Below are 13509 nucleotides of genomic sequence, written 5' to 3' on the forward strand. Positions count from 1 at the left end.
CTCATCTACTCTCCGTGTGCGCTTCTCTCTCTACTGCCCGGAGTTTCATAAAGGTGTATTAGAACGTGGCGATGTATTCCCTTGCTCCCAGAAGAGAGACTTCCAGCTCCATACGAGTCCCAAACACACGCACACACTGCTTGCATTCTTAGAGCACCTCCTTTTACACGGAGCGTCTGGCAGCCGGAAAGCAACTCTCATTTCCACCCTCTCCTCTGCTTACGAGAACTCATTGCTGCCCTCCACCTTGGTGGGATGGTTTCACTCCACTGCTTTTACTCCCCGCGCAGCGGCTGCCGCGTCCCGCCCGCCGCGGGCTGAGGGCCCGCCGGGGCCGCCCTTTCCGGCGGGGCGAGGCGGAAGCGGCCGCGGGGCCGAGCGGGGGCCGGGGCCGGTCGTTCCCGCGGTCCTGCCGGCATGAGCGGCGAGCGGCGACGGCCGGGCCGAGCTCCGCGCTCTCCCCTGGGGCCCGGCCCGGCGGCGGCCGCCGGGGCTCGCCGGGGGGTGCCGGCCTCGGGCGGCGGCGCGGGGCGGTGCCGGGCGGGACGGAGCGAGGCGGAAAGGTGAGGCCAAGCCTGCGCCGTCCTTCCCCGAGCAGCGGGGACGGGAGAGAGCGGGACGTGGAGTGCGACTCTGCTTCCAAAGCAGCGTGGGCACCGGTGTCTAGAGAGGGGATTCCGCCCCTCTGCTCGTCCGCTCTGGTGAGACCCCACCTGCAGGTCTGCACCCAGCTCTGGGGGCCCCAGCACAGGAGGGACAGGGACCTGCTGGAGCGAGTCCCCTGCAGGGCCGCGAAGTTGATATGGGGGATGGAGAGCACCTCTCCTATGAGGAAGTGCTGGGACTGTGGAGGCTGTTCAGACTGGAAAAAAGAAGGCTTTGGGATGATCTAATTGTGGCCTTCCAGTACCTGAAGGGAACCTACAAGAAAAATGGAGAGGAACTTTTTACCAGGGCAGGTACTGACAGGACAAGGAGGAATGATTCCAGCTGAAAAAGAGTAGGTTTGGATTAGATATTAGGGAGAAATTCTATGCTGGGAGAGTGGTGAGACACTGGAACAAGGTTGCCAGAGAAGGTGTGAATGCTCCATCCCGGGAAGTGTTGAAGGCCAGACTGGATGGGGCTCTGGGCAGCCTGGTCTGGTGGAAGGTGTCTGTGCCCACAGGTGACCTTTAAAATCCCTTCCAGCCCAGGCCATTCTGCGGTTCTGTGAATTCTAGCCCTGAGCTCATGTCAGGGCTCGGGTGCCAAAGGGCTGTAACATTAGTAAGCAAAGATATGTTGCAGGTGGGAGGCTTTAACATAGAAAATGTGTTTTTGCAGTTTTAAGGTTTATGGAGGGGATATTAAGCCTGTGAGCTCTGAGGTGACCAGCCTGGGTAGCCACTAATTGTCTAGAACATTAATATGACAACTTCCAAGCAACCCGTAACTTTTGGGCAGGATTATGTGTCAACTTCAGATAAATATCCCTGAAAATTTACTATGTGGGCACATCCTAAGCCTTTGCTAGAAGGGATTGTAGACTTCCTGTCTTGATACCTTGATCATATTGGAAGACATAAAGATTGGAAATTTTTGCACTAAGCAATGATCCTGGTGCAGTGGATGTTTCACAGAGCACCAGGTGAGTTTGTAAAAACTGTTTGCTTGCAGGACTGAAACTTGTTTCTTTAGAATTTCTATTAATCCTTGGGGTTTTAGGTGACAATGCACCCCAGGATACCAAGTGTTTAATCAGGACACTAAATCTTGTGCAGTTTGTGTTTGAGGAACAAACCAAGCACAGCTTAGCCTTGGTAAGAAATGATGGTCAGGGGAATGAGTTAGAAAATAGCTTGGATGCTGTCTTATTTTACCAAACTGTTCTGCATTTTATTCCTGGTTTTGAATAGTTTATGTACTCTCTGAATTCTCAAAATATAATGTAGCTCTTAAAATATTGTAGTTTTCCTGAAACATGTGGTTTTGTTCTGGGACAGAAACTTCATATATTTTTTGTTCTTCAAAGCCAGGATAATCTTCAAGGGTGGATGACAGAACCAACCAACCTTTCTGCAGGTGCAGAAGAGCAAAAAGAGAGTGTTCCCACACAGCTGATGAAGCATAAAAATGAAGTCGGTGTTGCTTCTGAGGAACTTGGCTCAGCAAATGCAGCTGCAGACCATAAAGAGCAAATTACATCAGAAATAAGACAAGACTGTGTATACAGAAGTAGTGGGAGACCTGAGAAGACAGATCATATCTCTTGTGATATGATTAAATCTCTTGTGATGGATCAGGATGCATCCAGAAACCGTGAACTGTATGTACCTGTGTCTAGTAATCGTTCAGCAGTGGAGTCATCTGAGGAGAGGTAATTTAATTTTTAAGTATATTAACAGTTTTCCTGTAGAAGGGGAGGGTACTTTCAGTTCATGAAGGTAAATCTAGGAGTTTTTTTCCTTGGTATCTTTGGTTCAGGAAAATCCCATTAACTAGTTCAACAATTTAAGTATTTACATGCAACTTCTTGCATTATTTTTTTTTCTTTTGTGCATGTTTTCATTTAATCATTGTTTTCCACTTTTACTTTACTTTCACTATATTTGTCAAATATTTATCTGAACATTAATGGGCAAAGGCTTTAGTTTCCACATTCTTGTTTCCACTTTAAGATTTACTTAACAATTGCTTAACAACAGTGTTATGACACACTTTCATCTCTGGAATGAGAATGCCTGTGCAAGTGGATTGCATCTCTTGCCTACCTGGATTTCAAAACAACTCTTTTGAATTGCAGTACTTTGTTTACTCTGGATGGTAATCTGTCATGTTCTGTGGCTGCTTCTGTTTTGTCAGCTTCCAGAAAGAAGGTGGTTTAATAATATCTGCAGAAGGGACATGACACTGCTTCTTTACACCAAACTTCCTCTTTCTTGAGTTATCTCACTGGCTTAGTCAATTGAGCACTTCTTCTCTTGCTCCATCTTATGCTGAATTTATACAAGGCTGTATTGAAAAGGAGCAATCTCCCTGCCCTGACACAATTTCTGTCCCTGTGGGATCCCTTGTAGCAGCAGGTTTCTTCATGCTCAGAGGGGGAGGTTGTTGCTTTATATTTTAGATACTTGGCTTATCCAGAAGATAAGTTAGACATTGCTGCTGTCAGATACCAAGCTGTGTGGTTTTTTTAATGGTACTTTCAAGGTTATTAACTATTCTTTAAAGTCTTCACAAACCCTAATGGACTTTAAACTCTGCTGGGAAGTTAGGCTTTGTCCAGCGTCATAGTGTAACATGAATATGGACTTGAAACAAATATTTCTATGGTGTTTCTTCTTACTAGATAGAACTGTGTTTGACACCTACTATATCTATTGCTTCTCTTTTAAATAATAATTTTTTAATGTTGTTAAAAGTGAGACTTCATGCCGCTACTTGAGCACTTGAGTAGAAATTAAACTAGTTTTATATGACAGCCTAGTGGATGAGTTTCCTGGCATTAACCAACATTGCTCTTTATACTGAAGAGTTTTTCTCTCAAGGGAGATGTATGCAGATGGTTTGAGTAAGCTGGTTTGGATATAAAGAAAAATAAGTGCAGAGTCATCATTTAGTAGTCTGTCTCTAAGAGTTAAATGAAAGTAATCCAATTACCATCTGGCTACATTAAACTCTTTCTCACAGTCTTCCTAATTGCTTGTCCTCTCTTAGTGGTGTAAGATCTGCCTTAATTTCTTCCTAGTCTTTGGAGGCAGACTGGTTTGGATTTGGGGTGTTCTTGAGGCGTAGATGAGATGCTACTGATAGTAGTGGGCAGTAAGTAATAGCCTTGCAGCCTTTTTCTGCTGATGTACTTTCTTTGCAAAACAGACTTTCAATGTCAACTTCCTTTACTGCTTCGCTTAAATGACACTAATATGGCTGGTGACACATGGGTTTTTAACTGTGAAGCTGTGATCATTTTTAGAAGTTTATTTGCTAGATGTAATCATAGATACCTTGATACCTTGTCTCTCGTGAATGGAATGTGCAATTTGCAGTCAGTTTTTTGAACATTGTATAGACCTCCATTTTCATCAGTAATGTTCCCATCCAATCTGCAGATGTTGGTCTGTGCAGTATTCTTGTAGGGCGTAATTTTCTTCTCTCATGGTCATAACTTGACTTTAGAATGTTTTATATATGCTCAGATGAAGTACTTGACAATGTACCTTAGCCAAAAAGCCCATATTGTGTGAGGAAGAAATGTTTGGATTTGAGCTAGGCTGTAAGCTGCAGTTTGGATCATGGTGGAAGCTGTCCTCTGAGTTAGTAACACTGAGACTAAATGCAGGCAGTTGGCCACTTCTCATTGTATTCTGTCACTATTCTGCTCAGCACGAGGCGGGTTTGTCACCCCGGTGGTGTGTGGATACAAACCCTGCTGAGTCATGTGTTCTTAGCTGCGTGCTTGTTGGCTTGTTACTTTTGCAAACTTTTACTGTAGAATGTAGAAATATGAAGGGACTGTAGTATCCATTCAACCACAGAAGAGAAATTCAGGCAATGAATTATTGCCAACCTAGTGATAGATACTGGAGAGGAGCAGTTGAGAGGGTTTTCTAAACTTTTACCTGTTTATGAGAGCTGATGTTGGTTCTGTGAAAATGGGTGAGATGGAAAGCAAATGGAGTTAAAAGAAAAAAAAAGGTAGAAAGACTTAAACATTTTCCTGAGTTGTAAAAAGGGGAGGAGGTTGAAGAAGAGAATAGGATTTGTGCTGTTACTTGAGGTATGTGTTGATTTTTATTGCAGTGAGGAGGACATGTATCGTGATGAAGAAGAAATAGAGAGGGAGAAAATACTACTTTGTGAAACAAACTCACCAGGTACAATTGAACTTTGTGTGAAGTTTCAAATACTGTATGGCAATTCACTGTGGCACTGATGTGTGATGTCCTGACACTCTGCCTTCATGGACTTTTGTGCACAGATGTCTGTGTTCAATAGCAGTTACTTGTGACTGGGTACATTGTACAGTTTGATTCATAGAAAGATCAAATCTCTGTGAAATCAGTTGCTCTTAATGTATCATTCCCTGTGTTTCTGTAGTTACTTTAGGAGTGAATGTGAATTCTTTGGAGAACAGTCAGATAGTCAATGTTACGAGTGTCATGCTTGAAAATCAGACACCATAGCAGCATCTGTTGCTGGCATGCCTTGATAACGTCAGTACTAGCTGGTTTTGGGATGAAGGCTGTTGGGATTCCAAGGCAAAACTGTATCTCTTCTTTCTATTGTTACTGACATGGTGAGAAAGGTCTGTTGTCTTTCTCCCTTATAGTCTGGCTGCTTTATGAAGAAGAGAAACTTCTGTCAAATATTTTTCTAAGAAAATGAGGAGTACTTTACTAATTTCTCTTCTTTGCCAATTATTTTGTTCAGAAAAGAGGAGCAGAATGTTCTCTATCTTGTTGAACTACATCATAACTTTTCTTCACGTGTAATTTTCAGAACAAACTGATTTTATCCCCTCCCACAGCAATAATTACTTAGTAGCTACAGGTTGTGCTGCCAGTTTCATTTGGCACTGAAGTTATTTTAAAGTGATAGTGTATTTAGAAATTTGATGTGCTTTCTACCTTCTTCTGTTTTCTTAAAAATGTTGCATGTTCTGTTTTGACAGAATATAAACTAAGTGTTTCACCTGAAATGGACATTATGGAGTATTGCAGAAGGGAATGGAGAGGAAATACACCAGCAGCGAAAAGGATGAGGAAGGTAGCAGTTCTGTTTTTGCTGAATTCATTGGGCTCTTTGGTTTTGTTTGCTACATGATTTCCTATGCAGTCATTCTTTTAAGATGGGAAATGCAGTAGCAGTGTTTTACATTGTGTCTTACAGATGATTTACAACTGGCAGATGCTTTTCTTTGTGCTCATTTCAAATGTCATTTTAGTGAAGGTACTTGCTGATAATTTAGGTGTTTGATTCATACTGTCCTTTCTTATTGTTTTCAATTGAAGTTTTATATCTTGTTTATGGACAAAAAATGCTAATTTTGTGGACTATTGAAGTGCAGAGCAGATTAGGAAATTGTTGGGTGGAAAGCAGGTAACTGAAAGTGGTGAATCGCATGGGTTTTTAAAAATTTTTCCTGAGACTTCTTTTACCAGTTTTTGAACTATTTTTTCATATTAGTCTTCATCTAGAATGGTAGAAAATAAAGCAAAGTTGTTTTGTTGCTTGAAAAATTTAGGGTTATGTATGAGTAAAATAAAAGTACCTTACAAAAGTCAAAATCCCCATGCCTCTCTCAAGAGATTACTGTGAGAAATGTGGACACACAGGGCACTGGCCCTTACCAGGGTAGCTGAGCTGCAGAAGCTGCATTTCAGCATTGTGGCTTCTGCTGCAACTGTGAGTTTGGGAACAGCAGGGAGGGAACAAATGTGCTGAGGCAAGTGTCAGGATATTTCAGTGTAAACACAAACTTGCCCTGAGGCAGAAACAAGCTACATGTGCCATGTGCTGAAATTTCTTTTAAGCATGATGTGTAATCTTGTGTGTGTGTGTGTGTTGGATATTTTTTGGAAATCTAGGTGAGTTAGCTACCCATATTTCAATGATGTTTATGTTCTGTCATCAAACAAATACCTCAAACAGTTATCAATTAGATTTCTCCAGTTTCTTGTTTGTTTTCAGCAGAACTGAGTTGGTTTTTTTCAGAGCATAATTTGTGACCTAAAAGCATTTGAACTTCCAAAAAGGGTAGTGGGTATTTTTTTTAATAGCATTAGTATTTAGATGATAATATTCCAATATCTCTTATGTTACCAGTGTCTGACTTTAAAAGGTTTTATTCATGATTTTATTTTCTTTGGATTTTGTGTTTTTCTAGGGATATGAAGCAGTTGCTCAGAAGTTTGCATCTATAAGGAGAATACGAGGTGACAACTATTGTGCTTTCAGAGCAACTCTTTTCCAGGCTTTAAGCCAAGCTACCCAGTTACCAAGGTGGCTGCAGAGTGAGGATTTTGCTATGGTATGTGTCAAATCTTCGGGCAGTAGAGTAATATTGGGTCTAACCTATTTGATAATTTTATGATCTCATTTCCCTGTTATGTAATGTATATGCTCACTTGTCAATACCCCCTGAACTGATAAGTTGTAATGTTCAAGACTGTTGTTTGTACACAGTGATTCTTCCAACGTGGAACTGAGTCCAGGTGACCTTGGTTTCCAGTTTATAATGGATGTAAATTACTGGAATGTCACTTGTCTGTCTTAATCTTGCTCTCTTGGTTTCTTATTACTGCATATAATGTGGCAGTATGAGATTTTCCACAAGGCAGCTGACAATAACAAAACACACAGACAATTTATTCTAACATTTGAGAAACCCAAAGCTTTTCAGAATTATAATATCTATTCTTGTGTGCCATATATGGCTTCTTCAGAAAGTGGAATAACAAATTGGGTGCTGTAGGCCTTGCAGAATGTGTACAATTACCTGTGTCTTAAATGTTGCTTAAAGTAAGCGTAAGAGCAACTCCTGACTCAAAGAACAGTTCTTGTGGAGCACTGATGTATGAAAAAAGCAAGGTATTCCCATACAGGTAGAAGAAGAATATTCCAGGAATTTCCTTGTGTCAGCCAAGTCCATTTGATGGTGTTGGTGAACATGGAAAAAACATGTAAGAAGCTGCCTGTACAAAAGGGAGCTTCTTGAGAACAATAAGGTTCCAGTTGTCAGGATGCTGCTGGAATGGAAATGGTGAATGTCTGATGCAGACTCCAAGTGGAATCACGCTGCCCTTACTACCTTTTTGCATCACTTCAAAGGAGAAATCTGAAAATTTCTCATTCTGGCCACTATAATTTTTAAGTAAACCTTTGAAATTATGTGTTTGTAATTACTGATGAAAATAGTTCTGTGAGGTGTTTCACACCACGTACATTGCAAAATTATTTCCTTTCTGTAAAAAACACATTCTTTCAGCTCTCAACCATTTCCACATTTTTAGACAAAAGAACATAGTTTCCCAATGATCCTTTAAAGAGCATGCAAATTTTTTAAAATTATGTACTTTTTAAAAATTATGTTCATCTTTTTTTTGCTACTGGTTCATAGTGGAAAATGTCATATGATAATTAACATTTTTTTGGAAGGAGTGTACACCTACAAAATAAACTGAAATAATAAATTGTTATGCATCATAGCAGAAGACACGTAAGGGAAATGTGTATGGTGACAGCTGGCAGTACAAATATAACAGGTTTTTTTTTTTCTTGTTTTTAATTTAACATGATGATTACATGTACACTTGTAGTTGTAGAAGTTATGGCCATATAATTTTTGATTATTGAGTTCTGTGTGCACAGGATGCCAGCCAGAGTGGGACAAATCTGGGCCTCTCTGACACATATTTGGTTACCCCTAAAGAGAACACATTACGAGTCTGGAGTCTTAATAAACTGAAAATGGGCTGGTGGTGGCTAATGGCATAAGTTCTGCTCTAACCAAGTATTTACTCCATTGTGAGACACAACTCGCTGTTCCAGTTCTAGCAGTAAGATGGGTTAATAGATGAGGGTACAAAACTGGACATGCAGCTGCCAGGATGTCCTTCAGGGGAGGTGTAAAAGCTCTGAACTGAACAGGTGTAGCACATGAGCAGAAAAAGAGGCAGTTCTCAGGCTAAAACCTCGTCTAATGCATCAGCGAATTCCCAAGTTGTTTTCTTGTTTAATAAAAACCTGTCCCAGAGTGTTTGAATTGTGCTCCTTTGAAAAGGAAACAGAATTTGTATGTTCTGGACAAAGTAGTTTGCAGTTCATCAAGACTTGAGGATGATCTGATGGATGTAATTTTCTCTTCTGTTGATTTAGGAACACTTTCAAACACAGTCACTGTCATCTCTCTGCTGTTGAGGGAATGTTGTAATAAAAAAAAAAAAAGAAAAACCTCAAAACAAAATAAAACAACGAACCAAAAAAAAAAGGCATGATTTAACTTAATGATTAATTTTTCCAGTGCTTATGTGTTTGTTAGATCTGGAAATAGTAATAGACCAGTATTCTGACTGTTACCCAAAAATATAAATAGCCAGTGGTGTTTGGTTACGGTCATCTTACTATGATATCTGTTCAGAAGGATATATGAGGTATTGTTTTAAGGTGCAAAATGTTAAAGAAAATAAAATACAGAGGTTTGTGACTTTTTCTTTCAAGACTTTTAACTTAAGCTGCCTTTTCTTCCTTCATCTTGCAGCTTCCTGAAAACTTGCTGAGCAAGTATGACTGGATCAAGCAGTGGCAGCTCAGACAGAAACCTGGCAAGAGGATGGGAGAAATAAGTGATGAAATAAAACAGTATTTAACACTTCTAAGGAAAAAGGTTGGAAAAAGTATTTGTATATTCTTTGGTCACTTGCAAATAAGAAAAGTGACAACGATTTTTGAATGTGGAGAATTCAGCATAAGGATGCTTTCAGTAGTGAAAGTCCCTTTTCTGTATGTAGACTGCAAAAAATCAAGTAAGGAATGTCTTTCAGATGTGTGAGAGGCATCTGATCTTCTACTACTTGCAGTAGCCTGATACTGGAATTAATTTGCAAGCAGCTCTGCAGGAAAGTATTAATTAGAAGATTTCAATGAAGAAATCAATGTAACAGAGTAGCTTTTTGTCTCTGTTATTTCTTGTATTTATTTGAAGGAATAATGTATACTGGGGACAAATCCTTTTGCTATCTGGATGAGGTTAAGGAGAGAAAAACACAACAATGTTGAAGTAATTTCAAAGGAGTAGTTTTTGTTCCATTTTTATACATTTATTTTTAGGTCATAGGAACATGATTGTGCCCTTAAGTGTTCATAATATATTACCTAGCCCCATGCTCTCTCTTGCAACTCTATTAAAACACTTTTCAGTTGTTCCTGCTTTACTATAAATGCAAAATCTCTTTTTATGAAGGCTTTAAGAGTATTTGGAATAGTGCATCCAACAGTTTGAGAGTTGGAATGAAATACGTATTTTGAGTAAAGAAGTGTAAATAATATGAAGTATGTAAGCTTTATGGTGCAGGAATCAAAAGGGTTATTACCTTAATGTGTGTTGTCCCACATCAATATTTGTTCTGCCACCTTGCAGCAATTCCTAGTATCCCTTACTTTTGCTTTGTGTATGGGTCAATTTGAGCAAAATCAGAGTAAGTCATCCCGACCTTGATTGGGATACAGTTGTAGAAATAGTCTTGATTGTTTTTAAAAAGGCACAAAGCCTTTCATAAGTTAAATTCTGAGTGCCCGTGCTGAGCATCTGACAACTCACAATTGGCTTTTTGCAGCTCTTGCAGGGTGATGGCTGTTGATTTGTGTTGTGTATGATGGTGGTATTGTTTTTTTTTTTTTAGTGGAAGAGTATAAGTGAAATAAAGAGTCCCCTTGAGAAACAAGAAGCTTGTGATAAATTGTTTAAAAATGAAGAGGAGGAGTATAGTCTCTATGAAGCGCTGAAATTTCTGATGCTTAACACTGCCATTGAGTTATACAACGCCGATAAAAGTGGCAGGAGAGTGCCTGTGTTCTCCTGGCTCCTGTTTGCACGGGATACATCCAGCAACCCGTGTCAGTTAATGCAAAATCACTTGAATCATATTGGGCACAGCGGAGGCCTGGAACAAGTAAGGACAGGTTGTTCTTTAAGTGTTATCCTCCTGTTTCAGGGTTTTTAGTTTCAAGTGGTTTAGGAAATTTCCCAACCTTTGTTGGTCTGACTGAAGCATCTGGTCTTCTGTTTGAAGAATACGCTAGAGCTGCTTGCTTATAGTGAGAGTCTGTAAAGGTCCTCTGAAACAGCAGGTGTTGTCTGGTGCCTGGCAGGTAGCAGTCTGTGGAAATCGGGGTTGCTATTAATAGGACACTTGTATTTCTCTCTTAGTTGTTAGCTTTAAAAAAAAAAAAAAAAACACGACAAAAATGAATACTCAAATTATGAAGAATATGTGTAGGACATACACGGGCGAATTTCTAATAAGCTCATCAAAGTTATTGTTTTATACATGGCATAAATGGTACACATATTATAAAAAAGCCCCAAACCAAAAAGAAAAGTTATTAATGAGCTGAATAGACTAAAAGATTTTAGAAACAGCCATTTAAAAAATCCCATTGAATTCATTACAAGTGGGACACTGCAATTAAGTTCACAACTTACTTGTAGAGACTAGAAACATGGAAGTATTATGTTTTAGTTTTGTTTCTTATCTTAAAAATCTGAGAACTGCAGTACAGATGAGACAGCTTGCTGTTTCTGTGAAAATAGGTGATTCATTGGTGACTTTTTTGCTGCTCAGTTTAGCCAAGAAGTTATGTTGCCAGGTTTTGTGCTGACTATATTTATTTCAGTAAGATTCTTTGTAAATCGTTGTTTAGAACAGAATATGCTTGTCACTGTAGTAGACAAAGTAGAAGCTTTCCACAGCTGCTTTTTCTGAATTCCCTCTCCTGTTAACAGGCTTTGTAAGGGCTTTCCATTTACTTTTTATTTGGCTGGAAAGTTCAAAGTACCCTGTAAGAGTGAAAGGATCATTGTCTGAAACACGCTCTTGGCTGGTTTTAAGTGACTTAACAGGATGAACACTGATGCAAGAGAATGTCTTTCCTACCTGCTTGTGGCAGTAGGACACTCTGTGTAAAGTAGTTTTTCTTTAGGGTTGTTTCACTACTATGCCATTGTGGATTTGAAGACTTTCTTGTTAAGTGCATGTTATCATAGAGGGGTATGACGGAGATACTGAATGAAACATGCTCATGTATTGGACTTCTCAGTCCATAACTTTTGTCTTTGAAAAATTACGTCTGATAGGTATTAGTTTAATAATTTTATGAGGAAAATCTGTGGAAGGTATGTTGACTTTTACACAAATACTTGTTTTTTGCCATGTAGGTGGAAATGTTTCTTCTTGCTTATGCTCTGCAGTACACCATCCAGGTGTACCGACTCTACAAGCACAGCACGGATGAGTTCATCACGCTTTACCCCAACGACCCCGAGGAGGGCTGGCCTCTGGTGACGCTCATAACTGAGGATGACAGACATTACAATATTCCAGTCCGGATGTGCCAAGAGACAGTGCTGTGAACAAGTGAACGTTTGGCAGACAAACCTGTGCTGCTTAGGGAGGTTTCCCATGCTATTTTGAAACAGGACAAGGACAAAATCCGTGTGATTAAATCAACAACTTGAAGTTTGTGTTTTGGAAGTTGACATCTGAAATAAAGTATCAAATAGGTACTATCTTGAATAGTAAAACTTTGGCAAGCATGGCTTTCTTTTCCACTTTTTTTTTTTAAAAAGGAAGCTTCTGCAGTCCTTTTTTTGAAGGACATACATTAAATAGAATTGCCAAACTATAGATTTGTTCCTTTTATTTCTTTTAGCAGGTAAGACATGAGCTAACTTTTTGCTCCCCAAAATGACAATTGAAATTTCTGGGAAAGTAAGGTGGCAGTGTCTTGGCAGATGTTTGTAATAGTGCTCAGAAGCCATTTATACAAAATGCGGTCTCGGGAAGTAATACAATTCTTTTGCAGTTGGAATTTAACGCCTGCCATGGTTTATGCTATAAGAGAGAAATTTCTTAAAGTTTTCCAATGCTTTGGATTGTTTTTTTTTCTACATAAGTCTCTTATTTAGAAGCCAGTTGTCTGTTACACTGAAAATGAACTGCTCTTCTCCTTTCAACCTGTGGAGAGGAATGTGGCAGATGGGATAAGGGAGTGTAAAGGTTGTTTGATAGTCAGTCACAAAGTCAAAGACTACAAAGAATTCTTACTTACATTATGACAGCTGTTAGGAGAGAGCCAAATGCCTGTTAACTTCCATGTCCATGTTATTGTTCCTGTAGTGTTAATCCTCTCTGGCAGCTGCTCCGGACAACATGAGGATTTTAATATGTCCAGGAAGTGCAGTACCTGGAAATAAAATTTTGGTGCAGCTTACTCCTCCCAGGGGTGGAGATATGAGAGGTTCTGTTTCTGCTTAGTTATTCACTATGCTTTAAAAGTGAAAGAATACAGAATGTATCAGATGCTGGAAGTGCTGACAAATCTTTAAAAATAATTAAATATTGAAGAATTCAGCTTTTAGGTTCAAGTAGAAGTGTGTCCTACAGATGACTTTTGGAACAAGAGAGTGAAAGCTGATTGAAATGCTGGTCACACACAGGTCACTTAGAAGGCCTTCATATGTAAATGAGATAAGGGTATAAAAACTTTTCATTTGAATATTCTGGAGAAAGTGGCATGCAAAATTCTTCAGTTCTAGTTGATATTAATATGTTAACTATTATTATGAAAGATAATATACACAATGAAAATGTGCATTCACCATGTTCTAAAATGTGTTTTAAACACATTAATGAGGCTTACGTACTCAGTGTTATATTTGTCATGTTTTCGTTGCCTTCTAAATCAATTAATTTGTTACTGAAAGTTTCTGGGAGCTACAAGGGAATAAAAATAAACTTAATAAATTCA

The 13509-nt window shown here is 39.4% G+C and overlaps 1 protein-coding gene across 5 annotated transcripts; it reads left to right on the forward strand.

Moving 5' to 3' along the window:
* Window positions 1–339: 339 nt before the first annotated feature.
* Window positions 340–13509, forward strand: OTULIN (OTU deubiquitinase with linear linkage specificity). Of its 5 annotated transcripts, none has more exons than XM_063400228.1 (8): window positions 340–563; window positions 2015–2359; window positions 4783–4856; window positions 5654–5748; window positions 6869–7012; window positions 9242–9367; window positions 10383–10662; window positions 11918–13509. In XM_063400228.1, exons 1-8 carry the CDS (start codon window positions 418–420, stop codon window positions 11992–11994), a joined length of 1287 nt encoding a protein of 428 aa, XP_063256298.1. In that variant the 5' UTR covers window positions 340–417; the 3' UTR covers window positions 11995–13509. The 5 variants fall into 5 exon arrangements, with proteins under 5 accessions (XP_063256298.1, XP_063256290.1, XP_063256314.1 ...); XM_063400220.1 differs by having other exon boundaries at window positions 343–563; window positions 10383–10652; XM_063400244.1 differs by lacking the exon at window positions 340–563 and adding an exon at window positions 588–719 and having other exon boundaries at window positions 2019–2359; window positions 10383–10652.

Source organism: Prinia subflava, chromosome 1, assembly GCF_021018805.1.
Source record: "Prinia subflava isolate CZ2003 ecotype Zambia chromosome 1, Cam_Psub_1.2, whole genome shotgun sequence".
In the NCBI taxonomy this organism is placed as follows: Eukaryota; Metazoa; Chordata; class Aves; order Passeriformes; family Cisticolidae; genus Prinia; species Prinia subflava.